Below are 27,435 nucleotides of genomic sequence, written 5' to 3'. Positions count from 1 at the left end.
ATTCAATGGGTAATAATCTCTAACTATTGCTCTTAATTTTTCTAGTGGGAGCTCCTGTGAGCTAATTCCTTTGATATGTCACCATCTTTGAGCACTTTCCTGTTTTCCACAAGTTGTTTGAGGGTCATCTATTTTGTAGTTTTGCTGTCTCAACCCTGAAATCAACTATTTCTCTAAAAAGCCCTGTGCCTTGGAGTAGGGAATGGTCTTTAGAAGCTAAGATCTGGGAAGGTGGTGTACAGAAAGGTGCTCTGGGATACGTTGATTTTCCTTTGCCCTCTTTATGGTAAAAAAAGATAGGCAAAGTGCCCTCTGTTCTGAATGAACCTAACTCTGTAAGTCACACCATCCTGTGGTGAAGAATCCCCTAAGTGATAAAATCTCTACTCAAATGCAAAGAACAAAACCAAAAACCCATTGCTGGTAAGTCAATTCTGAATCATTGCTACCCTGTCTATAGGACAGGGTAGAACAGCTCTATAGGGTTTCCAGTGATGTAAATCTTTAAACAAGCAGACTGCCCAATCTTTTTTCCCACAGAGAAACTGGTAGGTTCCAACCGCCAACCTTTCAGTTAACAGGCACCAGGCTTCTCTCTGTAAATACTATAGTCTAGCAAACCCTCTGAGGTAGTTCTACCCTGTCCTATAGTATATCTATGATTAGGAAACAGTAACAGGCATAGGAAAATACCATAAGTACCTTTACAGATTTACATTTTGTTCCACATCCTTTGGTTCTTTTTATACGCCTGATATTAAAGAGTGCTGAATTTGATTAAACCCTGATGATGAGATAGATAAATGTGAAGTAGACTGTGGGTATATCATGCAAGTTAGTCCACAGAAACCATTCTGCTACTGCCTAAGAATATCTGTGAATTGTTGTTGTTGTTAGGTGTCATCAAGTCAGCTCTGACTCATAGAGACACTACGTACAACAGAACAAAACTCTGTCCAGTCCTGCCCCAACCTCACAATCCTTGCTATATCCGAGCCCATTGTGACAGCTACTCTATCAATCTACCTTGTTGAGGACCTTCCCCTTTATCATTGACCTTCCATTTTATCAAGTATTATATCCCACTCCAGGAAACAATCTTTTCTGACAACATGATCAAAGTAGGTGTAACAGTCTGGTCATTCTCACTTCCAAGGAGTATCCTGGGTGCACTTATTCCAGGATAGATTTGTTAATTTTTCTGGCAGTCCATGCTTCTTTCAGTATTCTTTGCCAACACCGCAACTCAATAGCATTCTCTTCTTCTGTCTTCCTTATTCATTGTCCAGCTTTCACATGCATACGAGGCATGTGAAAATACCATGGTTTGTGTTAGGCGCACCTTGGTCTTCAAAGAGAAGTCTTTGCTCTTCAGCACATTACAGAGGTCTTTTGCAGAAGATTTGCTCAGAGCTATACATCTTCTGATTTCTGGACTGCTGCTTCCATTGGTGTTGATTGTATACCAAGTAATATGAAATCTTTGACAACTTCAGTCTTTTCTCCATTTATGGTGATGTTGCTTATTGGCCCTGTTGTGAGAATTTTCCTTTTCTTTATGTTGAGGTGTAATCCACACTGCAGAATACAGTCTTCAATCTTCATCAGTAAGTGCTTTAAGTCATCCTCACTTTCAGCAAGCAAAGTTGTGTCATCTGCATATGGCAGGTTGTTAAGGAGTTTTTTCCAATCCTGATGCCCCATTCTTCTTCATATAGCACAGTTTGTCAGAATATTTGCTCAGCATACAGATTGAATAAGAATGGTGAAAGGATAAAACCATGATGCACTCCCTTCCAGATTTTAAACCAGTATCTCCTTGTTCTTTTCAAACAACAGCCTCCTGGTCTATGTACAGGTTCCTAATGAGCACAATCAAGTGTTCTGGAATTCCCATTCTGCACAATGTGAACCATAATTTGTTATGATCCACACCATCGAATGCTTCTGACATCCATTTTGCTCTTTTCTTCCTTTCCTGTCTTTTTAATGACCTTTTGCTTTCTTTACGGATGATGTTCTTGATGTCAGCCCACAATTCCTCTGGTTTTCAGTCATTGGTGTTCAGTGCATCAGTCTATTTTTTAGATGGTCTTTAAATTCAGGAGGGATATAACCAATGTCATATTTTGGCTCTCATGGACTTGTTTTAATTGTCTTCAGCTTCAACTTGAACTTGCATATGAGCAGTTGATAGTCTGTTCCACAGTCACCTCCTGGCATTGTTTTGGGTGAAGATATTGAGCTTCTCCATCTTCTGTTGCCCAGAGGTAGTCATTCTGATTCCTGTGTACTTCATCTGGCAAAGTCCATGTGTATAGCTGTCATTTGTGTTTTTGAAAAAAGGTATTTGCAATGAATAAGTAGTTGGTCTTGCAAAATTCTATCATGTGATCTCCAGTGTCATATCTATCATTAGGGCCATATTTTCCAACTCTTGGTGATTCTTCTTTGTTTCCAACATTTGCATTCCAGTCACCAGCAACAATCAACACATCTTGAGTGCATGTTTGGTCAATTTCAGACTGCAGAAGTTGGTAAAATTTTCAGTTTCCTCATCTTTGGCTTTAATGGTTGGGGCATAAATTTGAATAATAGACACATTAACTGGTCTTTCTTGTAAGTGTATAGGTATTATCCTACCACTGACAGCATTGTACTTCAAAATAGATCTTGAAATACTCTTTTTGATGATGGATGCCATGGCATTCCTCTTCAAACTGTTATTCATGCCATAGTAGATCATCTCACTAATGCCTAGAATATCAATCTTTATGCATTCCATTTCATTTTTGACAACTTCCAATTTTACTACATTCATGCTTCATACATTCCATGTTCCAATTATTAATGATGTTTACAGCTGGTTCTTCCAATTTTGAATCATGCACATCAGCATATGGAAGTCCCAAAAGTTTTACACTATCCATGTCATTAAGGTTCTACTCTGAGGAGATGTCTCTTTCCCAATTGTATTTTTAGTGCCTTTCAACCTGAGGGGCTCATCTTCTGGCACTATATCAGACAATGTCCCAGGGCTATTCATAAAGTTTTCCAGTAATATATCAGACATTGTTTCACTGCTCTTCACAATGTTTTCACTGTCCAGTTCTTTGAGAAGTGAATGCCCCTTCCTTCTTCCAAATCTACCTTAATGTGGAATCTCTGCTGAAACCTATCCACCATGGGTGACCATGTTGGTATTTGAAATACTGGTGGCACAGCCTCCAGCCTCACAGCAATATGCAAACCACCACAGCGTGCCAAACTGAAAGATGAGTGGTGGCTGTGAATTATAGGCATGCAGTCAATTGTTTTATCAATAATCACAAATAGATAATTTCATTACAATTGTCAGGTATGTAATAAATCTATTTTTCTGGAGACAACTGTCTATCTTGATTGCAAATTAATTTTTTTAGTATTTTTTCTTTGCCCTCCAATTTCTGCTTCTGGAAATCTTATTGTGCATAAATGTAAGCTGATGCACCTATTGCTCAAGCCTCAACTTTTCTCTCAATATTTTATGTACTTCTCTGGTTTCTGGGAGAATTTCTAAAATCTTACTTGTGTTAGCATTCTACTTTATGCAATCTACTGTTTCAGTATTTCCATTAGGCTTTAAAATATGGTTATCATATTTTTCTACCTTGTTAAAGTGTGCCGAATTAAGATGTTCCTTTTTCTTCACTGCCTATTCCAGAAATAAATATTCAGCATTCTCTCAAATTTCATTAGATTACAAATTAAGACACTTGTTGCAATTCCTGGACTTTTTTAAATTTAAATTGCTAATTTGTCATGTTTGTTGATTTTTCTTTTTGTAAATATTTAATGAGAAGGTATTTGTCTAATATTTGAACTTAAGTGAGTTCTATGGGTATTCTGTGGGCTTCGGCTCAAACTTCCCTGCACAGCTGAAGGAATTGTCCAGATCATTTGCAGTTTTATTTTGTTTAACCAGAGATCTAGGGTCCTTTTAGAAGCAATAAGAAAGAGGAAAATGTATCTGTCACAAAAATAATGTCAATACCTCCCAGTTTCATTTCCGAGTTGTTGTGGGACCACATAGCTAGCATGGAAAGTTAATTTGCACACCTAATGCCACTAGGATCCAGGTATCAGGTACCTTTACTTTAGTTGGCGTGCTCTCTGTGCTGAGTTTGAGATGGGGTTGAACATATGGTTCAATGATAGAAAACTGGCACCTGGTGAATTTTTTATACTACTGGAAAGTTGTCTAGGCTTCTCTTTTCCAGTAATGCTCCAGTGTCTGAAGGTTCATATTTGCTGTTAAGAATTAGTTGTGTTAGTGGAGTTGTGAGTTACTAGCAGCACTTACCATCTTTATCTTTGGTGGTTGGTGTGTAAATTTGCATAGTAGTGTTCCTGGTCTTCCTTGTAGGCATATGGCATTATCCTATCACAAGTTCAAGTTGAAGCTGAAAGAAATTAAAACAAGTACACAAGAGCCAAAATATGATATTGAATGTATCTCATCTGAATTTAGAGACCATCTGAAGAACAGATTTGATAGGCTGAACACCAATGACCAATGACCAGATGCATTATGTGATGATATCAACAGCATCATATATGAAGAAAGCAAATAGTCATTAAAAAGACAGGAAAGAAAAGGCCAAAAAGAGAAGACTCCAAAACTTGTTCTTGAACGTAGAGTAGCTAAAGTGAAAGGAAGAAATGCTGAAATAAAAGAACTGAAGATTTCAAAGGATGGCTGGAGAAAACAAAGTATCAAAGGAAATGTGTAAAGACCTGGAGTTAGAAAACCAAAAGGGAAGGACTCCCTCAGCATTTCTCAAGCTGAAAGACCTAAAGAAAAAAAATTCAAGGCTTGAGTTGAAATATAGAGTTCTATGGACAAAATATTGAATGATGCAGGAAGCATCAAAAGAAGATGGAAGGAATTCAGCATTGTACCAAAGAGAATTGGTCAATGTCCAACTATTTCAGAACATAGCAGATGATCAAGAGTCAATGGTATTGCAGGAAGAAGTACAAGCTGCACTGAAGTCTTCAGTGAAAAACAGGGCTCCAGGAATTGACAGAACACCCATGGAGATGTTTCAACAAATGGATGCAGTGCTAGAGTTGCTTACTCATATATGTCAAGAAATTTGGAAGACAGCTACTTGGCCAACTGAGTGGCAGAGATCAGTATTTGGGCCCATTCCAAAGAATGCTGATTCAACAAAATGTGGAAATTATTGAATAATATCATTAATATCACATGCAAGTAAAATTTTGCTGAAGATAAAAAAATAGTTGCAGCAGTTTATTGACAGGGAACTTCCAGAATGCAAGCTGGATTCAGAAGAGGATGTGGAACCAGGAATATCATTGCTGGTGACAGATGGATCTTGCCTGAAAGCAAAGAATACCAGAAAGATGTCTATTTGTGTTTTATTGACTATGCAAAGGCATTCAACTATGTGGGTCATAACATACTATGGATAACATTGTGAAGAAGAATAATTCCAGAACACTAAATTGTTCTCATGAGGAACCTGTGCATAGACCAAGAGGCTATTGTTCAAATGTTGTTGTTGTTGTTGTGTGCCATTGAGTCGGACTCGACACATAGCGACCCCTCCTTGGGTTTCCGAGGCAGTATCACTACGGGAGTAGATTAGAACAAGGGAATACTGCATGGTTTAAAATCAAGAAGGGTGTACTTCAGGTTGTGTCCTTTCACCGTACTTATTCAATCTGTATGCTGAGCAAATAATCCGAGAAGCTAGACTATATGAAGAAGAACAAAGCACCAAGATTGGAGGATGAAAAATTAACAATCTGCAATTCATAGATGACACAACCCTGGCTTGCTGAAAATGAGTATGACTTGAAGCATTCACTGATAAAAGATCAAAGACTACAGTGCTCAGTATGGACTGCACCTCAACACAAAGGAAACAAGAATCCTCACAACTGGACCAATAAGCAACATCATGATAAACAAAGAAAAGGCTGAAGTTGTCAGGGACTTCATTTTACTTGGATCTACTGCCAACACCCAGGGAAGCAGCAGTCAGGAAATCAGATGTCGTACTACACTGGAAAATCTGCTGTAAAAGACCTCGTTGAAGTGTTAAGAAGCAAAGATGCTACTTTGAAGACTAAAGTACACCTAACTCAAACCATGGTATTCTTAATAGCCTCATATGCATGCAAAAGCTGGACAACGAATAAGGAAGACTGAAGTAGTTGATGCCTTTGAATTGAGGTGTTGGTGAAGAATACTGAAAATAACATGGACTGCCAGAAGAATGAATAAATCTGTCCTGGCAGAAGTGTAACTGGAATGCTCTTTGGAAGTGAGAATGGCCAAGCATTGCTTTGGTCATGTGGTCAGAAGGGACCATTCCCTGGAAAAAGATATCATGCATTGTAAAGTAGGGTGTCAGTGAAGAAGGGAAGACCCTCAATGAGATAGACTGACACAATGGCTGCAATGATGGGCTCAAGCAAAGCAAAAATTATGAGGATGGTGCAGGACCAGGCAATGTTTCATTCTGTTGTACACAGTATTGCTAAGAGTCAGAGCTGACTCAACAGTACTTAACAACAACAAGCACTTAGCATTAGGACTAGTGGCTTTTGATGGCATTGAAGAAGAAAGGGAGTCCTTCCTCACCTTTTTCTTATGCATACTTACTTTGCATGAGATAAATTGTGAGTTGGTCATCGCTTCTCTCACTCTTACCTATCCAACATCTTATATTAATTCCTTTAACTTTCTGATAGGTAGACAGCCTAGTTTCTAGCACTAACATAGATTTTACTAAAAAATTTATCTGCTATTTCTTTTTAAATGGAGACTTGAAAAGGAAGGAAAGTTAAATGTGCAGCATTCAGAATACCACCTGAATGGATTATCCACAATGTTTAAAAATAAAAATCAAACAGGCAAAGAATTATTCAATTTTTTTTTTTTTTCTATTTTATTTTATTTCAGTTAATGTGATTGTTTAAGTTGGTATTCTGTGAAGGTACATGTATGTTCTATTTAATCAACACCTGGGTAATCTGGTAAATACTATGTTTTAGGAATGACAGAATATAGGATGTAACTTTCCACTTGTAAATAATTACTTCAAAAACTACAACCATACCCCAGTTTTTGAACAAATGAGTCTTTAAAATGTGTACTTCTTTGGGAAAGAAAGTCTTTCTTTCTTCACAGATAACTTCTTGTCTGTTTAGTATGAAAAGCTAATAGTAGCAAATTAACTTACAGGAGAAGTTGAGTATAGTGTGATTTACTGAAGATTAAAAGACACATTTTATTTTCTCTCACTAATATACATATTGAGTAGCATCAGTATACAACGGTAAAGAAAACTGAAATAATTAATCTTTAACATTCTTGAATATTCCATATTTTAAAAGAAGTTATTCTATGATAAGTGATAACTACATTTAATAATAGTATTTTTAAATTCATGTATTTTAATAATAAAGTTTCAATTAAATTTTTCTATAAAAATGGAAAATAAATCAGACTGTAATTCTGTAATTCAAAGCAGTTTTCTTTTAAGATCATGTCTAAATATATAAAGTCATATGCCTTGTCTCAAAAATACACAGTGAACATTCAACAAAAATGTAAAAAGACATTTAAAAGCCAGTAATCAGGAAAAAAAAACAACTGTAATTTGAAAAGTAAAGTGGCAGGCATCACTGTATCATTTATACATTAGAAATCATTTCAATATAGGGGGAAAAAAAAGCCACTGAGTTTTCCATTTGAATATGCAGCCATCAAATTTTTTGCAGAAACTCTCATCATTTCACTACCACACCCCTGATCTCTGTTCCGGGTTTCCGCTTCTTTCAAAAAACATGAAGTCCTAGACAAAAAACAAAAATACAGAAATAAGTTTTCAGCAACAAAACAGAGATCAAGTTTCAGGTACAGAAATACTAATGGGATTTGATGAACTAGAGTAACATATCTGTGAAACAAGAAAAATTAAATGTAATAATTAAAATTGGGAAAAGAGTGACATCTATATACAGCTTTCCATTTTATTTTTCATTTTATTAGGAATTAAAACCTATAATTGTATACCTTTATTGATACCTACATAGATTTAATTAATTTTCTGATAATTTCTCTTTTTCTCATACTGCTGGGAATCTTCCTCTTTCAATTTATTTCCTTCAAATTTGTTTTAGTATTTCTCTTGTAATATGACTATTCTTGTGACCAAACTGATGTTCCATGTACAACTTTTAGGGCTTTTGTTTTTGTTTTTTGGGAGAGTAACAGCCATCTGAGAATTAGAAGGCATTTTAGAATATTCTATACCATGCTTTTTTTCTCTTCCCAAATTATTTCACTCCATCAATATCTCACCAGACTTTACCTTCTGTGACTTCAAACCAAATCCAATTGGCTTTACTTCTTTCACAGCTATCAATCTCCTTTTTTCCTTTACAAAGAAATAATTTAGTCCTTAATCCTGTTCTCTTGAATTATTATAATTTTATTTCTTTGCTATCTACTTGTCACATAGTCACCAGGGTTTATCTTTCTGAAAGTTGGATTCACAACTACTTTATTTACACCTACTTTAAATGTATCCAATTAATCAAACTACTTTCAATGACTTACCAATGTCTACAAGTAATTGCCCAACGTTGAAAGGTCCTTCGGCAGAAGGTTAGTCAACTCCACAGTCATCTTCTAAGAATCTTGCCAACTCCCTAGCTCTATTTCTCATCAGCCCAAACACACCAGACTGCCCTCTCTGCCTCAAACATACCACGATGGCTTTCACACTACCCTGTCTTTGGTTAAATAGTTCCTCATGTTTCAACATAAATTTTACTGATTTATGTGAAATGAACATTTTTTGAAAACAGGATTTGTAAACATTGACTAATATTCCATCTCTGATTATATAAAATGCTAAAACTTTATTACAGACAGTATTAAACATATCCCAAATAGAATAGCATGATGATGCTCCCATGGCACCTCACCTAGCTTCAGTATCTACTCACATGGTCTGTCTTATTTCCTCTGTCACTCCCCAAGCTCCTCCTGCCCATGCCCCACTATTTAAAAGCAAATCCCTGATATCATATCACTTTATACTGAAATAATTCAGCATGTGCCTCTAAAAAATTGGCTATGGTTTGTTTTTACCTAAGCAAAATATCACCATCACATCTAAAAAAATAAAATACTTATTATATTTCTCTTTTCCTTGTCATTTATTTGTTGAAGAAATTGAGTTCTTCTTGCAATATAAAATTTCACACATTAGGGTGTCCTAATTGCATCCACAAATTAATGGAAAGGATATTCATCCAGTTATTTTCAACTTTGTTTCCACATGGAATCATGTGGGAGCTCTCAAGTATATATATAGGCCCTTCTGTGGAGATTTTAATTTAATAGATTGGGTGCTGTTGGACACGAGGATTCTGAAAGTCCCTCAGATGTTTTACTGTTCAGACATGGTTGAGAACCACTACTCTGTCCCAGTGGTCTGCAGTTTTGGTTCCATATTGGAATAATCTGAGGGGTTTCAAAAACTGCTGATTCAGATCAGCATTCTGATTTAGCTAAAACAGGTACGGCCTGGAGCTGTGGGGTTTTTTAAGCTCCATAGGTGAATGTAATGGGCAGAAAAGTTTGACATTTACCATGTATTTCCTATAAATAATTGGTAATCAGATTTTAATTGGATTTAGATTTTATTGTTTTGGCATGAATATAACAGAGGTAGAGATTTATACTTCTACTGCAGTTTATAATTCTATATTAGATGATTCAATCTGACAATGAAATCTCCCGGCTTCACTGAGTTTTATTCCATGTAAACCCAAAATCCAAGTATTCCCATGTGGGAATGATTTTACTCAAAGAATTTATCCTTGGTTCCTGAAAGATTAACCTCTAAAACTTGGAACTCCCCCAAGGATTGTATTTTATCTAGAAGGGCTCTTCCAAGACTACACTTATTGCGGTAGATAAATTTTTGTGTCAACTTGGCTGGGCCTGGTTTTGAGTGGCTGGGCAGCTGGATGTAGTACTCCCCATGGTGAGACTGGTAATTAACTCCATGGTGGAATGTATTGGAGCAGCTGAGTAGCTTAGGGATGTGGTCTGCTTCCCTTATATAAGAAGCAACTTTGGGAATGGTCTCTAGCTTATGGCATGGTTGAACCCTACAGGTAGCCATGTCATTGTTCAGCAGCCTGCCATACTCTGCTGACCACGGGGCTTTCAGTGGATTTGAATTAATGGCCTGCCATGTGGTTTGGTAACATCAGGACTGTGCCTTTTTACTTGTCAACCTTGGGCTTGTCATTCTCAGCAGACAGTAGTTGCCTGAGTGAAGAAAAGCCTCTAGCTCCAGTGGGCCAGGAACAGGAGGCAGAGCTCAAGTCCAAGTTTGAGGGGCTTTCACCCAGCGCCTAGAGCCTGGCACTTTGAACTTGGACTTAAAGTCTCCAAACTGCAAGAGAATAAACTCCTGTTTGTTTAAGCATCCCATTTGTGGTATATTCTTGTCAGAGTGGCGCTAGGTAACCAGAACACCTATTTAACAGGTTATGCTAATGAGGTAACACTGGTGGGAACTGGCCATCCCAGAAAGACCAAGCACTTTACTTCATGTAACCTCACAGGTCAATCAGACCTACAAGATGAGGGCCCAACGAAGGTTCTAGACAGGGAAGCTTTATGGGTTGGTGTGAGATTTCCATGCATGGAGGAGGGTAGCAGATCTCATTTTGGGACATGGAAGCTCTGCATTAGGAACTTCCCAGGTCTTGTCCTATGGGTCATTCTATTGTATCATTTTTGCTATAATAAAATTATAGTTGTAAGCATAGCTCTTCTCTGAGTTCTGTGAGTCATTCCAGCAAATTATTCAAAACTTGAGGGATGTATTAGAGCTTAAATTCTAAGCACTTGGTTTTTGGAAGGCTCTGGTCTGCAATGGGAGCCCTAACTCTATTTTGAGGCTTGAGATAAGGTTCATATGCCATTTGGGTTTTTTCTGACCATTACACTAGCATTATGTTTATGCATAGACAAGATCTAGGGAGGGGCAGTTTTCCTTCAGGAAGAGTATGGCTGAGAGTAGATTATCCTCATACAAAGAACTTGCCTGAGAGTGTCCTTTTCTAATTTATATTAAGGTTGGAGTCTTGGTATTGTTTGGTAGCCATCTTGTGGCTAAGACTCAGGCTACATGATCATGAGTTACAGCCTCTCCAGACCACCACCTAGCCAGGTAGTCAAGGCCCAGAACCAATCCTATAACCCTCTTCTATCTTCAGTTATGTACGTATTCCAATCATGGTCTTTCCCCTGCTTCTGTAGTCCCACCTCCAGCAGTGATGAATCCATCTACCACCAATCATGATTGTGTGATGATTCCTTTTTTCAATCATGTATAATTAGCCCAATGGTCATCATTCAACAGACTCCATTCAGCTTTCTGTGTTGTGTACATGCTGATGGTTTCCCTCATCTTGGATGATTGTCTTTGTTTTGTCCTTGTCATGCCCAAGGCTTAATAAAAGTGTCTCTACTGAAGCTGTGGCATAGTGGATAAGGCATCTGGCTGATAACCAGAAGGTCAGTGGTTCAAACCCACCAGCCACACCATGGAAGAAAGATGGGATGACCTACTCCATAAAGATTTATAGCCCTGGAACCCAATGGGGTCACTATGAGTTGGAATTGACTCGACGGCAAGTGAGTCTGGTTTTTGGTTTGGTTTTCCCCTATTACAGGGTGTAGTGGAAGCCAGCAGGGCAGAAGTGAGGAGTACCCTGAAAAACCTATGGGCTTACAGCTGGTATTCTGAGAGAGCAGAGGAAACCTTCAAATTTGTAGCCAAAAATTCTGAATAGATTGGGGATGTATCAGAGCACCAATTGCAATTTTTTTTAAATGAAAACCCCAAAGACAAGACCTCTCTATAACATATTAGAAGGTAATTTTAAAAGGTACGATTACTCAATCTTTTCAGAAGGATAAAATGTCCATAACCAGTGAGAAAAGACTTACAATGAGGAAACATGCGCCCAGCATCACAGCTTTCATTTTAACATCCAGATCTAAAGGGAATTGGATCCCAAAGTTATCAGCATCTGTAAAAGCCTCTTTCAAAAGTCCAGTCCAGTGTTTTGAAATTTTGCCAACTATAGTTGCTTCATCAAGAGATTTAATCTAAATTGGGAAAAATAAAACACAGTCTTGAGGAAGTCTAGAAAACTAATAACAAACTACATTCAATGTTGTAGTAAAATGAAGCAAATATTATATTAATATTATGTGCCATACATAACCAGGAATATTATTTCCCTCATTAAATGAATATACATTTCTGGATTTGTTTATAAACATAGTAAAACAAAAACAAAACAAAACAAAAACCCACCTCTTTGACTGCTCCAGAACATTTATATGAAAGCAGTTTTCCTGAAGTATTTGACCTATTCTATTGTTTTTTTTTTTTTAGATTAAGACAAATAATAAATCATTTGCGCTGATCTAAAACAAAATTTAAGCAGAAAAGGATGCAAATATAAAATGCTTCTCTGATGAAATTTCTAGAGATCATGTGACTCCATGTGACTTCTGCTTTATGAGAAACACAGGGTGCTTTTGTGCTTATGCTGAGAGTTTAAATATGATGGGAGGGCTCACCATGAGTCAGAATGTACTAACTCATGGATGGCAACCAGTTTCTTTCTTTCTTTCTGTCAGTAGGGAAAAGTGAAACATCAAGAGCCTGGGCAAGGCTGTTTAGCCTTTTTTTTTCCTAAACTTATTATTGTAAGTTGAGTGTATGTTTACATAGCAAACTGGTTCCCACTCAACCATTCATACATGTTTTGTTTTGTGACATTGAATACAGCTGTCACACTGTAACTCTTTCCATGTCCTCCCTGTAGTTACTATTTCCCTTTGTCCTTCTTTCCTATCCATTCTTGCCTGGGCAAATGCTGGCCTTTTGATCTCATATGGTTGATTGTTCTAAGGGGAAAATAACTCGCTGGTACTACTGTTCACCCCATAAGCTTGTCTATTATTTGGCTGAAAGTTGAGCCATGTGAGTCAGTTCAGTTTCAGGGTTGAAGGGTGAGTGAGGGCCAGAGTTTTGGGGCTGCCACCAGTCCCTTTCAGACCAGTAAGCTTGGTCTCTTATTATATTGAATTTTGTTCCACACTTTTCTCCCACTCTATCCAGGTTCTCCTATTGTGATTCCTTTCACAGTGTTTGGCAGTGGTAGCCAGGCACTATTTAGTTCTTCTGATCTCCAGGTCATGGACAATGAGTTTCATGTGGTCCATTTGTCCTTTGAACTAATTGTTTCCATGTGTCTTTGGGTTCTTCACTTTTCTTTGCTCCAGACGAGGACAGACCAGTAATTGCATCTTAGATGTCTACTTGCAAGCTTTTAAGACCCCCATCATTATTCACTAAAGTAGGCTGCAGAACATTGTCTTTATGGACTGTGTTATGCCAACTGATCTTGATGTTCCCTGAAAGTACAGACCTGAGCCTCCAAGCCTGGAGTAGTCTTTCTTCAGAGTGAAAGTCAGTAACCAATAAGAAGCTTGGTGGGAGGTTTCATATCAAGGATAACCATGGATAGTTAACACATAGCATGGAAACAACAACAGTAACAAAACAAAGAAGAAAGGAAGGGTGTATTAAAGAAAGAGCTCAAAGTAAACTTTTTCTAATTTTACAGTTTTGCCCAAGGAAAGGCCAGAGCCATCAAATAGTGTTTAACAGATTGTGCCCAGGACTAAATCACCCAGCCAAGAGGGCAGGTGGAAGTTGAATGCAGCTCACATTCACCAAGCTACATACATGATGGGTTCTATCAATCCAGGGGGAGGGTGTTCCATTTGAAATTGTGTAAGGCACCATATGTTAGTAATACTCTTTGTAAGGCGCTGCTTCCAGTAGGGGCAAGCTATATAAACGTGAGTAGACCAAAACCAGTTGAGTCATTTTATTTCAATGCAGGTGAAAAGTATAACAAAATGTATTACTGTTCATCAAATAGTCATTTCACCCCCACCCTCCTACTCTAGGCTGAGTATACTTTCTGACCATTGCTATTATACTAGGGCATGAAACTTGCTTTGATCAATGGATTATTATCAGGTGTGACAAGAATATCAACTAGAGATCTTAAATGTGGTTACTCAGTTTGGCATGGCTTTTGTCTCCAGTGATCAATCACCTGAAAAGCATCATGTAGGCAGCTGCTGCCACTTAGGGCCCCAGAAGCAGAACTGAGCCTAACTTTGCACCTTAAGTCAAACTCAGTCAGACAGCCTGCAGTCTAAATCTAAGTCATCTAGAAGAGTCCAGATAATCTACCAAATGAGTAGACGTGTCAACCAGTAACCATGAGACTACATGTTTTAGGCTTTAAGCGACTGTGTTTGAGGGGTGATTTGCAATTTAACAATTATTGTGCAAAACAGACTAATACAAATCCCCTCTTGCATATGTCAGTTTCTTATCTGGTAACAGCTGTCATGTAAGCATTTGAAGGAGCTACCTGAAAGGCTGTGGTCTGAACCCACTCAGTGACTTCATGGGAGATTTCTAACCCAGCAAACACATTGCTGTGGAGATATTTCCTACTCACAGTGCCCCTATAGTTCAGAGCAGAACTGTTCTACAACATTTCCAAGGCTGTAATCATTATGGTAGGAGCCCTGGTAGCATAGTGCCTAAGGCACTTGATTGCTAACCAGAAGGATGGCGATTCAAACCCACCAGCCACTCCTCAGAAGGAAGATGGGGCGATCTACTTCTGTAGTGATACTGCCTCGGAAACCCAAGGAGGGGTCGCTATGAGTCGGGGACGACTCAATGGCACATAACAACAACAACAATCATTATGGTAGCAGACTGCACATCGCTGTCATAGGGAGTAGCTGGTAGGTTCAAACCATTGACTTTTTGGTTAGCAGCAGAGCAGTAAACCACTGCACCATGAAGGTTTCTTCAGCCTAGAAAACCCTATCATAGGGCTGTTCTACTTTGCCACACGGGGACATTGAGTGAGAAACTGACTCAGCCCTTAACAATAACAAGCACTTGAGGCTAGTAGTGAAAACTTAGCTTTAAAAAATTTTAAATATTTTTAAAAATGAAAACCCAATCACCTAGACGTAACAGATATTAACATTCTTCTCTCTTGCTTTCTACAGAAAGAAATTAAAAAATTCAGAAAAATTTATACAAGAAGAAATACAATTTTTTTTAATGGAAAGGATCATGATGGTCTATAACTAAACAGTTGTAAGAACCAGATAATTTTTACCAAAGTTCCAGATAATCTTTTATAAACAGAAATTGCCAAATACAAAATTATTTCAACTACTGAAAATAATAAATTGGTATTAAGTTTTACAAATCCATAAGTTTAATGCCAGTGATTAGTAATGATATTCTAAAAGCAAAATAAAAACTAAACAAAAACTAGGGGCTCCTCTCATATACAAATGTAGATGCAAAAAAATTAAAATAGAACACTAGACCATAGAATCTAGGTAAGCATGAAAAGAATATATGCTGAATAAATGTACAACACTGGAAATCTATCTAATTCAAACCATATGACCACAATATATGGTGAAAAAAGGTATTTTATCACTAATCAGGCATTTATTTAGTATTTATGATATGCACAGCACTGCTCTAAAGGCTTTACAAATATTAAGCCATTTAATCCTCAGACCAACAATATGTACTGTTGTTATGCCCAATTTTCATATGAGAAAACTGAAACAAAGAAAGGTTAAATAACCTGTCTAAGCTCTGGTAGCATAGTGCCTAATGCTTTTGACTACTAACCAGAAGGCTGATGGTTCAAACCCACCAGCCACTCCTTGGAAGTAAGGTTGGGCAATCTACTTCTGTAGTGGTACCACTTCAGAAACCCAAGGAGGTGTCTCTATGAGTCGGATCTAACCCGATGGCAGTGAGTTTGGTTTTTGGTTTTGGTACTCACATGAAGGTAACATTCTTGTAAAGGAATATAGGATGTTTTTGGTCATGAATTTTCTTCTAGGCTGCTTTTACATTTGATTCTGCCATAAATATCATTACTCAAGACCAATTTTTATGTTTAGAAGTTCCTGAGCCATAAAAGCAGCATGAATTCAAACTTCAAACTCATAATTGGGGCTGGCCTGGGATATCAGTTTCATGTGGGCATTATTTTTTTCTCCCATCAAAAGCCCTGCTATATATTGAATTGTGTCCCCCTCAAATATGTGTTGTAAATCCTGACCCCAAGACTTGTAGTTGTAATCCCATTTGGGAATAAATTTTCTTTCTTATGTTAAGAGGTCATATCAATGTAGGGTATGTTTTAAACGAGCTGGACCATCCCCTAGTCAACAGAGGAGAAAACCGTTGCCCTAAAGTGAGCAGTGCCCTAAATTTGGACTTCTAGCCTCCTAAACTGTTAGAAAATAATTTTGTTTGCTAAGCCATTCATTAGTGGTATTTCTGTTATAACAGCACTTGATAACTCAAACAAGTCCTATAGAAGGTTTGTCTCTTTCATTTACCCTTGAAATAATCATCTCACAGCTTAATTACCATCTGTATACTAAGAACTTCCAAATCATTTATTTCCTCTACATACTTAAAATCTAACATAATCCAAGTAGAAATCATTAGCATTCCCAAATCAATTGTTTTTCCTCAAAGATTTCCAACGTGGTCAATGATTCATTTAGTTTCTACAACATGGAAATAACAGAATAACCTCCAAATTCTCAATCATCCTCAACTGGCATAAAATCCATAAATCAGTCCTACTGAGTCTCTCTATGTCTCTTGAATTATTCCTTCCCATAGAGTGAACCATGTCACTGCCATGGTTCAAGCTTTTATTTCTTTTCTACTTCAAATGTCCATCACTCTGCTAGAGTCCATCTTCTACAGTGGTCACTAATACTGATAATTCTTGTTTTAAGGTGTCAAACTTCTTGTTTTCTATACTATTGAAAATGATTCAGCTGATTAAGTGACTATTTCTCAATTCTTTCAAAGATGGTATCTAATTAGTATCACTATTGATGCACAGGAGAAAAGTTAATTAATGAAGGATGCTTAAGGGTATCTATTAGAGAAGTGTTGCTGGATTAAATCTAAATTCCTAGACATTTGTTTTCACTTACTACCCACAATATATGCCGTTAAACTTCTGTTAACATTGTTCCTCAAATGAACTTTTTAACTCCTCTGAACTTTTGGTAGCTTCAGAACTTTCCTGTATGGAAAACTATTATTATTCATAGCACTATGTAAAGAATTTACTTACATATCACACATACAATATTATATATACATGTTTTATAAGTATCTTCATATAGCTCTATGACATCTTATGTGCTTTCTTAGAATTGCCCATCTCCCCAGTTAGATGATGTCAGTAAAGAAAAAGATTCACATTTGTATAACCAGGGCCTACTAGTCTGTCAGTATGAATCTAAGACAATTGGAAGTTGTTAAAAATGAAATGGAATGCACAAAGATCAATATCCTAGGCATTAGTAAGTGGAAATGGAGTGGTATTAGCCATTTGAATCGGACAGTCATATGGTCTGCTATGCCAGGCATGGCAAATTGAAGAGGAATAGTGTCTTATTCATCATCAAAAAGAACATCAAGATCTAAACTGAAGTATACTGCTGTCAGTGTGCTAAAATGGCAAGGAGGCCACGTGTTCTGACCTCCTCTAATCCCACAAGAGGAAGACATCCTTACCAGCAGTAACCCAAGGCCTATTACTGCCAGTCCAGACATGCTGCCTCCCTCCAGCCCTTTCACCAACCGTTCCTCCCAAAGCACTCACCACCTCTCTCCTGGGTTTGATAATTCGCTGCAGTGGCCACACAGAGCTCACAGATTATGGGGTTTATTAGGGAAGCACCACAGGCTACAATTCTCGTTCAGGAAAAATGCTCAGTCTCTCTCGCAGCCAACCGTCCCTCGGCCAACAGTCTCTCACAGTCTCTTTCCCAGCAGTGCTGGTCCCTCGGTGTCTCACTCAGCAATGTATGTCTCTTGCGTCTCTTTCCCAGCACGTGTCTTTTTCAGGGGTGTGTGTCTCTTTCGGCAGCACGTCTTCCTCAACCAGCAGTCAGAGAGAGTTCTGCCTGTAGGAGGCCTCCTTTTGAGCCTGGCAGGGTGGTCAAACTAGCCAATCATAGCATCAGAACTCTAAGCACCTGAGAGAGAGTGGGCACCTCCCAGAACACTGTATTGTGCCACGCCCAACAGAAATACTCCAGGTGGACAACTTCAGCAATCAGGAGTTCCTCAGTTGCTCATAGAAAATCCCACCTTGGAGTTTACAAAGACTTATGGGTAGAAAAGCCACACTAAGTAATTTACTATACCGCACAGTGATAGGATAATACCCATATGCCTACAAGGAAGATAAGTTAGTATTACTAATATTCAAATTTATGTACCAACTGCTAAAGCCAAAGATGAAGAAATGAAAGATTTTTATAAACTTCTCCAGTATGAAATTGACCAAATGTGCAATCAAGATGCATTGATAATTACCAGAGATTGGAATGAGAAATTTGGAAACAAAGCACAAGCATTGGTAGTTGGAAAATATGGCCTTGGTGATAGAAATGACACTAGAGATCACATGAGAGACTTTTGCAAGACATATGACTTATTCACTGCAAAAATCTTTTTCAACAATGTCAACAGTGACTATACAAAGGGACCTTGTCAGATGAAATACATAGGAATGAAACCAACTACATCTGTGGAAAGATATGATGGAGAAGCTCAATATCATCAGTAAGAACAAGGCCATAGCCCGTCATGACCGTCATGACATCAATTGCTCATATGTAAGTTTCAATTTCAACTCACAGTGACCCCTCCTTGGGTTTCTGAGGAAGTATCTCTATAGAAATAGATTGCCCAATCTTCCTTCTGAGGAGTGGCTGGTGGCTTTGAACCATCAGCCTTCTGGTTAACAGTCAAATGTCTTAGGTACTACACCACCAGAGCTCCAACAAGTTTAAATTGAAGATGAAGAAAATAAGACAAGTACACAAGAGTGAAAATACAACCTTAAGTATAGCCTACCTGAATTTAGAGACCATCTGAAGAATAGATTTTATGCATTGAACACTCATGACCCAAGGCCAGAAGAGTTGTGCAATGACATCAAGAGCACCATACAAAAAGAAAGGAAAAAAAAGTCATTAAAAAGACAGAAAAAGAAAAGAAGACCAAACAAGATGTCTCAGATAGATCTTGGCTGAAAGCAAAGAATACCTGAAAAGATGTTTCACTGTGCTTTGACTTTGCAAAGGCATTTGACTGTGTGCATCATAACAAATTATAGATAACACTGCACAGAATGGGAATTCCAGAACACTTAATTGGGTTCATGAGGACCTGTACATGGACCAAAAGGCAGTTATTTGAACAGAACAAGGGGATAGTGCATGGTTTAAAATCAGGAAAGGTGTGTCAGGGCTTTATCCTTTCACCATACTTATTCAATCTGTATGCTAAGCCAATAATCTGAGAAACCGGACTATATGAAGAAGAATTTGGCATCAGAATTGGAGGAGGACTCATTAACAACCTATGACATGACAGAACCTTGCTTTCTGAAAGTAAAGAAGACTTGAATCACTTATTGATGAGGATCAAAGACTACAGTCTTCAGTAAGGCTTACACTGTAACCTAAAGACAACCAAAATCCTCACAACTGCATCAGTAAGCAACACCATGATCAACGGAGAAAAGACTGAAATTGTCAAAGATTTCATTTTGCTTGGATCTACCTATCGACACTCATGGAAGCAACAGTCAATAAATCGAAGAAAGTATTACACTGGACAAATCTGCTATAAAAGACCTCTTAAAGGTGTTAAAAGCAAAGATGTCACTTTGAAGATTGAGGTGCAACTGACCCAAGCCATGGTATTTTCAAGTCTCATATGCATGTGAGCTCCAGTAGCATAGTGCCTAAGGCATTTGACTGCTAATAAGAAGGCTGGTGGTTCAAACCCACCAGCCACTCCTTGGAAGGAAGGTCAGGCAATTTACTTCCGTAGTGATATTGCCTTGAAAACCCAAGGAGGGGTCGCTATGAGTTGGATCCAACTTGACGGCAGTGAGTTTGGTTTTGTATATGCATATGAGAGCAGGACAATGAATAAAGAAGGCTATGTTTGATGGAAGACAGCTATCTGGCCAACTGACTGGAAGAGATCCATATTTGTGCCCATTCCAAAGAAAGGTGATCCCACAGAATGTAGAAATTATAGAACAATATCATTAATAACGCATGCAAGTAAGATCTTACTGAAGATAATTCAGAAACGTTTGCAGCAGTATATTGACAGAGAACTTCCAGAGGTTCAAGCCGGATTCAGAAGAGGACGTGGAACAAGGGATATCATAGCTGCTGTCAGATGGATCTTGGCTCAAGGCAAAGGATACCAGAAAGATGTTGACTTGTGTTTTATTGACTATGCAAAGGCATTTGATTGTGTGGATCATGACAAATTATGGATAACATTGAGAAGAATGGGAATTCCCGAGCACTTTATTGTACTCATGAGGAATCTGTACCTTGACCAGGAGGCTGTCGTTCGAACAGAACAAGGGGACACTACATGGTTTAAAATCAAGAAGGGAGTGCGTCAGGGTTGTATCCTTTCTCCACACTTATTCAATCTATATGCTGAGCAAATAATCCGAGAAGCTGGACTATATGAAGAAAAACATGGTATCAGGATTGGAGGAAGAATCATTAACAACCTGAGATATGCAGATGATACAACTTTGCTTGCTGAAAGTGAGGATGACTTAAGGCACCTACTGATGAAGGCTGAAGAATACAGTCTGCAGTATGGATTACGTCTCAATATAAAGAGAACAAAAATCCTCACAACTGGACCAATGAGCAGCATCACAATAAATGGAGAGAAGATTGAGGTTGTCAAGAAATTCACATTGCTTGGTTCTACAATCGATGCCAACAGAAGCAGCAGTCAGGACATTAGACGACGTGTAGCAATGGGAAAGTCAACTGCGAAGGAACTGTTTCAAGTGCTGAGGAGTAAGGATATCTCCTTGAGGACTAAGGTGTGCCTGACACAAGCCATGATATTTCCAATCGCCTTGTATGCATGTGAGAGCTGGACAAAGAATAAGGAAGACCGAAGAAGAGTTGATGCTTTTGAGTTGTGGTGCTGGCGAAGAATGCTGAAAGTACCATGGACTGCTAAAAGAACTAACAGATCTGTCCTGGAGGAAGTGCAGCCAGAATGCTCCTTGGAAGCAAGAATGGCCAGACTTCATCTCACCTATTTTGGTCATGTTGTAAGAAGGGACCATTCCCTGGAGAAGGATGTCATGCTTGGTAGGGTGGAGGGTCAACGAAAGAGGGGGAGACCTTCAATGAAATGGATTGATACGGTGGCTGCGATGATGGGCTCAAGTATAGCAGGGATTGTGGGGCTGGCGCAGGGTTGGGCAGTGTTTCGTTCTGCTGTGCATGGGGTCGCTATGAGTCAGAAACGACTTGACAGCACTTAACAACAACAACAACAAATGTTTGATGGATTTGAATTGTGGTGTTGGGGAAGAATACTCAATGTACCATGGACTGCTAGAACAATCAACAAATCTATCTTGGAAGGAGCACAGCTGGAAAGCTCCTTAGAGGTGAGAATAGCCAGACTTCATTTCATACAGTTTGGTCATGTTTTCACAAGGCATCAGCCCCTGGGGAAGGAAATCATGCTCAGTAAAGTAGAGGGCTAGTAAAAAAATGGGAAGACGCTCAACAAGATGGAATGAAAGAGTGGCTACGATGATGAGTTCAACAAAGCAATGATTGTTAGCATGGTACAGGAACAGGCAGTGTTTCATTCTGTTGTACATAGGGTTGCTATAAGTGGAAACCCACTTGAGGGCACCTAACAACAATAAACAGAAGAACTGAAAATCATAACTAGAGAAGCCAGGCATAAAATTGAATGAACATAATATAACTGAATGAAGATAGAGAGTGAAAAACATTAGGAAGTAGAGAGGAATACTATAGAGTTCCTATATCTATCAAAAAGATAAAGCCCTGCTCAGCCCAAGCAGACTTGTTTTATGGAAATGTGGGCCTAGCTGGAAGGCTTCCAACTGTCTGAAATCAGTTCAGTCATGGCCAACACGGCAAAACTGGGACAGACCTGAATTTGTAAAACATAGGTGTACTGAAATAATAACCGGAACGGGAAATATTACAGGTCAAACCCTTGGAATGGGAGACTAAGAAAAAAGCAAAGGGACCCCTTTCAGGAAACTGATGTGGGAGACTGGATTACTATCAGGATTGTAGAGAGCAACACACATTTAAAGCAGTGTGGTGAGCTGGCATATTTGAGGCACTGGTGTTTCCCACTTTGTTGATGAAGATATTTGGTTGCTATGAAATACATATGCTGCCTTTGTTTTCTAAGAGGGAGATTAAGTTTATCACATAGTGTCAACCTGTGATTTTTTCCTGTTCCACTTATCATTATAGTATAATCACATTTTACAAATTTGGGTCCATTTCAGTTTCACTTCATCAGCCATGACTGAACTGGGGAGAAATGGTTTGAATCCCTGACCTAGTTTATCAGATTTTCCAAGAGAATCAATAATTGAATATTAAGTTTTAAAACTCACACAATTTTTTAACAACAAAAAAATCTGGGCTATACAGCTAGGCCATCTGTTGGAAAATCACTGTAGTGAAATTCCTCTAGGTAGTCAACAGAAATATGTTTTGGTTCCAATGATCTAATTTAATACAACAATAAAGTATAGACAACAGAGAAGCATGATTTGACATCTAGTGCATGTTTCTAGAACTCTCTTTAAAAAGTTGGGCTTTTCATAGGAGATCAAAGGATGTCAGACCTTCTGAGTAGGGCCTAGAGCACTGGCAGCATGTGTTGTAGACTAAGGATAGATTCCTTTGCTTTGGCAATTAAATATAGATGACAAGGTTAACATTCTATTTAAAATGGATAATCACAGTCAACACTATTGATTAAACAGAAAATTATCCCATTCTACTCTTACTTCTATTGGAAATCACCATATTTAAATGTTTAATGTTCTGCTTATGTTTATTTGACTGCATTGCTGGCTTCCTTTTTTTCCATTTAGTAAAATATCCACTAACATTTAATCAGAGCAATAACTGACTTTCTGACCAAAGTAAATATACAAGCATATTCTCTCCCTTTTAAAACATGAATAGTAAAGGTATTTATTTAATGTATCTGTAACATCCTATGAAATGACATGCTTTTATATTAGGAAAACAAATCCTGTAACATTATCATATCACTTACCTCAAAATCAACATCTCCACAACAGCTGCATACAAGACAGGGGCCAGTAATTTTTAGTACATCTTCTTTTTTCTCATTTTGAATTGTAAACTTTGGCAGACAGGGATGCCATGTCTGAATAACATAGCCTACTGGAACCCCCGGAGGAGCTTGGATTTCTATCTGCAAAGAGGGGGGAAAAATATGCAATAGTACTAAGTCTAATAACAGCTCTCTTTTATTGAACACTTTCTAAGTGCCAGGTATTGTTCTAAGCAATACATGTACCTTACCTCATTTAATTCAAAATATAACCTCATTAGGTTGGTATTATTATTATCTCTATTTTATAGAGAAGAAAACGAGGAACAGAGAGAATAATTAGCTTGTATCAAATTGTTCAGCTAATCAGTAGAAGAGATGAGAAATAAAATGCAGGCTGGATGCATTGTCTCCATTCTTAACCACTCCTTTACTCATGTGATATACTTTTTTAAGTTGATCTTTCCATGAAAAAATCTCTAAATTAAAAACCTTTAAAGATCACGGTATATATGTTTGAATAGAGCTCTGGTCACCGGCACAGTTCTCAAATATGGTGACAGCAGTGCTGTAGCAGAAAGAACACAGAGTCTGGAGTCATCACTCTGCTTTTCATAAGTTGTGTGACCATGAGAGTACCTCAGTTTTCCCATCTGTAAATTAAGTTTTCATAGGACCTACTCAAAGATCAAATGCTATAATGTGGTGTGTTGATGTGCTCATAACAACAACATACAGATGGAAAGAATTTTCCTAACAATCCCTGAGTTTTTCCTCCAGATATTTCTATGGATATATTACTATAAATAACCTAAAAGACATGGAAAGCAAAGTGATTCATTATGAATAATTTCAGTTATCCTCTCAAAATAAGTGCAGTATTCCAAAAACAAAATAAAACCCACCACCACTGAGTTGATTTGACTCATAGCATCTCCCACTGGTTTTAAACAGTAAATCGTTATGGAAGTAGACTGCTTCATCTTGCTTCTGTGGAGTGGCTGGTGGGCATGGAACACCAACCTTCTGGTTAGGAAGTCAAATGCCTTCAGTACTGTGCAAAGCTCCTTGAGTGCAGTTTTAAATATCAAATGATCCATGCGTTTGTATGCATCAGGTTCTTACAGCAATCTGTGAGATCAAACAGGGCTGGTCTGGAGCCAATGGAGACATGTGCAAGGGCCCAGCTTTCCTTGCTCTACCCTGGTTTTTCCTCTGAAAGTCATATTCTCTATGCATGAGCAGTCAAACAATATGTGCCAAAAGGCATCTGAGGTATCTACCTAGAGGTATCCCTATTATAAAGAAGATTCAAAGATATACATTTTTCTAAAAATGGAGAAATGAAAAGCACAGGAGTTGAGATTTTTCAGAGGAGGACTCTCCTATGTTCACTCCTTAATAGGTTGGCCAGGAAAACAAAATAGCAGGATGAACACATCCACAGGCTCCTGTAATGGTATTCTATGACACTCTCAATGATGTTCCCTAGCTTTGACCAGGGCTCTCACAGTCAATTCTGGTGAGGGACATAACTAACATACTCTGCCCTCTTGGCATCGCCTAGAGATCAAGGAGTCTGGGGTCTGCATGGATGTGCAACCTCATAATGCACACTGCTTACAGAGATGGGGCTAACAGTTCACTGTTTTTCATCTGCTTCATTCCTCTATAGTTTAAAGAATAAACCAAGAGCTTATGGAACATTTTCTCTTAAATGCCATTTGATTATATATGTTCAAAATATAACGGTGCAAATCCATACAGAACTACTTTATAAACTGCTGTGTTAATTGCTCACTGACCTCTTGGAGGCAGCAAGGGCAACAACAGGAGGTACATCTTAATGGTCTCTCTAAAACTATGACTTCTTGGCCCATATTATCAATAATCTTCATGTTAAAAGGCCTAGCAGACCCACAGCAATTTCGGGTACAGCAATCAGTATCTTCTGCTGCAAAGTAAACCCTCTGTCCAAGGCTGTTCTTTAATTCATATTTGTTATTGGTTTCAAAACCTGTTAGAACTGAAAACATAAAACAGGAAATCATTATCAGCAATATTTAAAAAAAAGTACTAATTTGTCCTAAGGTATTATAATATCCAGCTGTACCAATTTTAGATGATATTCAGAAAAATGTCAAGAAAGAACAGAAAAATATTTTAGAGATGGTCCAGAGAGAGAAAAAAAAGGCAAAAAGGAAAGGAGAGGGTATTAAGATTTATAGAAATTAAGAGTCGCCATGTGAGACAAAAAAAGCTAAATCAAATCTTCCTAATTTCATATTCTCATGTCAGAAAGATTGACTTTGCTGCTGAGGGTTCATACACTGCAGCAGGTGGACATGGTGATGCTCAGTTTATAGATAAAATGTCCATTTTCTCAGAACACAGTAACCAGTAAAAGCTGGAAATCGTGTAAGCTGGAAACTTGTTAGAGAAGGAAAACCCAAATATTTCTACTAATAGAAAGTCATAGAAAAAGTCATAGCCTGCATCCTCTGTCAAAGGCAGAAAATTTACCAGACCTGGAAAAACAAGGCAGTCTCATCTAGTTCTCACAGGTTTAATAGCATTTTAAAGAGCTGTGACTATTGTATTTAATTATGGAGGGGAATATAGGATGAGTTCTACATTTATGCTTATGAGATATTACACCAAATAACTTGGGTTTAGAAGATTGTTTTATAAATCATACTTAGATTTTGTGTGTATGTTTGAAGGAAGCTAATGGGAAAGCTTACATATATAAAAGGCAAGAGAGTGAAAATGGAAGATAAATTAGAATATCAGATGTTGTTGTTGTTAGGTGCCGTCGAGTCATCTCCAACTCATAGTGACCCTATGCACAGCAGAACAAAACACCACCAGGAGTAGCAGGATATCCAGGTAAAATGGGGTGGGAGGCAAGGCTAGGCCCCAAGCCTCCTAGAACCAGGAAATGGAGGGAGCAGGAGAGGCCGGGGACCTCCGGAGTGGCAGGATATCCAGGTAAAGGGGAGGGAGGCAAGGGTAGGCCCTAAGCCCCCTAGAGCCAGGAAAGGGAGGGAGCGATGCGGGACCACAGAGTGGCAGGTTCCAGGTAGGAATTAGGTAAGGGGAGGGCACAGAGGTTTCCAACAGCTAAGGGAGACAAACTTGTCTGTCAGTTTGTCATCCTGTGAGACTTGTATGCTGCTGTAAGGCTTGAGGCTCTACTACTGGTGTTTCAGACACCAGCAGAGTTGCACATGGTGCACAGGTTTCAATGCAGCTTACAGACTAAGACAGACTAGGAAGGAGGAGGAAGCCACCCACTTCTCAAAATTTGGCCAGGGAAAACCTTATGAATAGCAGAGAATATCAGATAGGATGTCAAAACCAATAAATAAATAAACTCTGCTACAAACTCATTGTCATCAAATTGATTCTTACTCATAGCAACCCCCATTGAGTTTCCAAGACTGTAGATCTTTACAGAAGCAGACTGCCCCATCTTTCTTCTGTGGAGCAGCTGGTGGGTTCAAACCATTGACCTTTTGATTAGCAGTCAAATGCCTTAATCACTATGCTATTAGAGCTCATTAGATAGGGCCCAGGAGGATCCTTATTTATTCCAGCAGTAACTGTTTAGAAGTGAAAGACAGATTTTGGGCAAGGCAAAAATGTGGTTGGGAACCAGGGGTACAACTCACAGACTATCTGAACCACTAGTATCCAAAGGGAGCTCTGCATTTTAGAAGAGCTATTCTCTGCTTGGGTGGAAACAGAGGAGCACCACATGCTGACACTAATACAGCATTTTACCAAAGGGCTTCCTGTATTGAACAACACATTGTTTAGAACCAGGAAGGGTCAAGGGTTTGGAACCAGGAATAGCAATTAAAGGTCTCACTTGTCCCCAATCCTAAATAAGTTGGGAGAGCTCTGGTGGCATACTGCCTAAGGCATTTAAGTGCTAACCAGAAGGGTGGTGGTTCAAACCCACCAGCCACTCCTC

The 27,435-nt window shown here is 38.4% G+C and overlaps 1 protein-coding gene across 1 annotated transcript in view; it reads right to left on the bottom strand.

Moving 5' to 3' along the window:
* Positions 1-7,814: 7,814 nt before the first annotated feature.
* PLSCR1 (phospholipid scramblase 1) overlaps positions 7,815-27,435 on the bottom strand; it is a 74,994-nt gene continuing 55,373 nt past the window's right edge. The window contains exons 3-6 of the mRNA XM_007940211.1: positions 25,262-25,482; positions 23,436-23,597; positions 12,059-12,220; positions 7,815-7,871 (exon numbers count right to left, since the gene is read on the bottom strand). Coding sequence (XP_007938402.1) covers positions 7,815-7,871; positions 12,059-12,220; positions 23,436-23,597; positions 25,262-25,482 — 602 coding nt within the window. The remainder of the gene's footprint in view (positions 7,872-12,058; positions 12,221-23,435; positions 23,598-25,261; positions 25,483-27,435) is intronic.

This window comes from Orycteropus afer, unplaced genomic scaffold, assembly GCF_000298275.1.
Source record: "Orycteropus afer afer isolate SDZICR_OR568_19922 unplaced genomic scaffold, OryAfe1.0 scaffold00066, whole genome shotgun sequence".
NCBI lineage: Eukaryota > Metazoa > Chordata > Mammalia > Tubulidentata > Orycteropodidae > Orycteropus > Orycteropus afer.
Note: the sequence above shows the minus strand (reverse complement) of the source record. Positions and strands in the feature narration are given on the sequence as shown.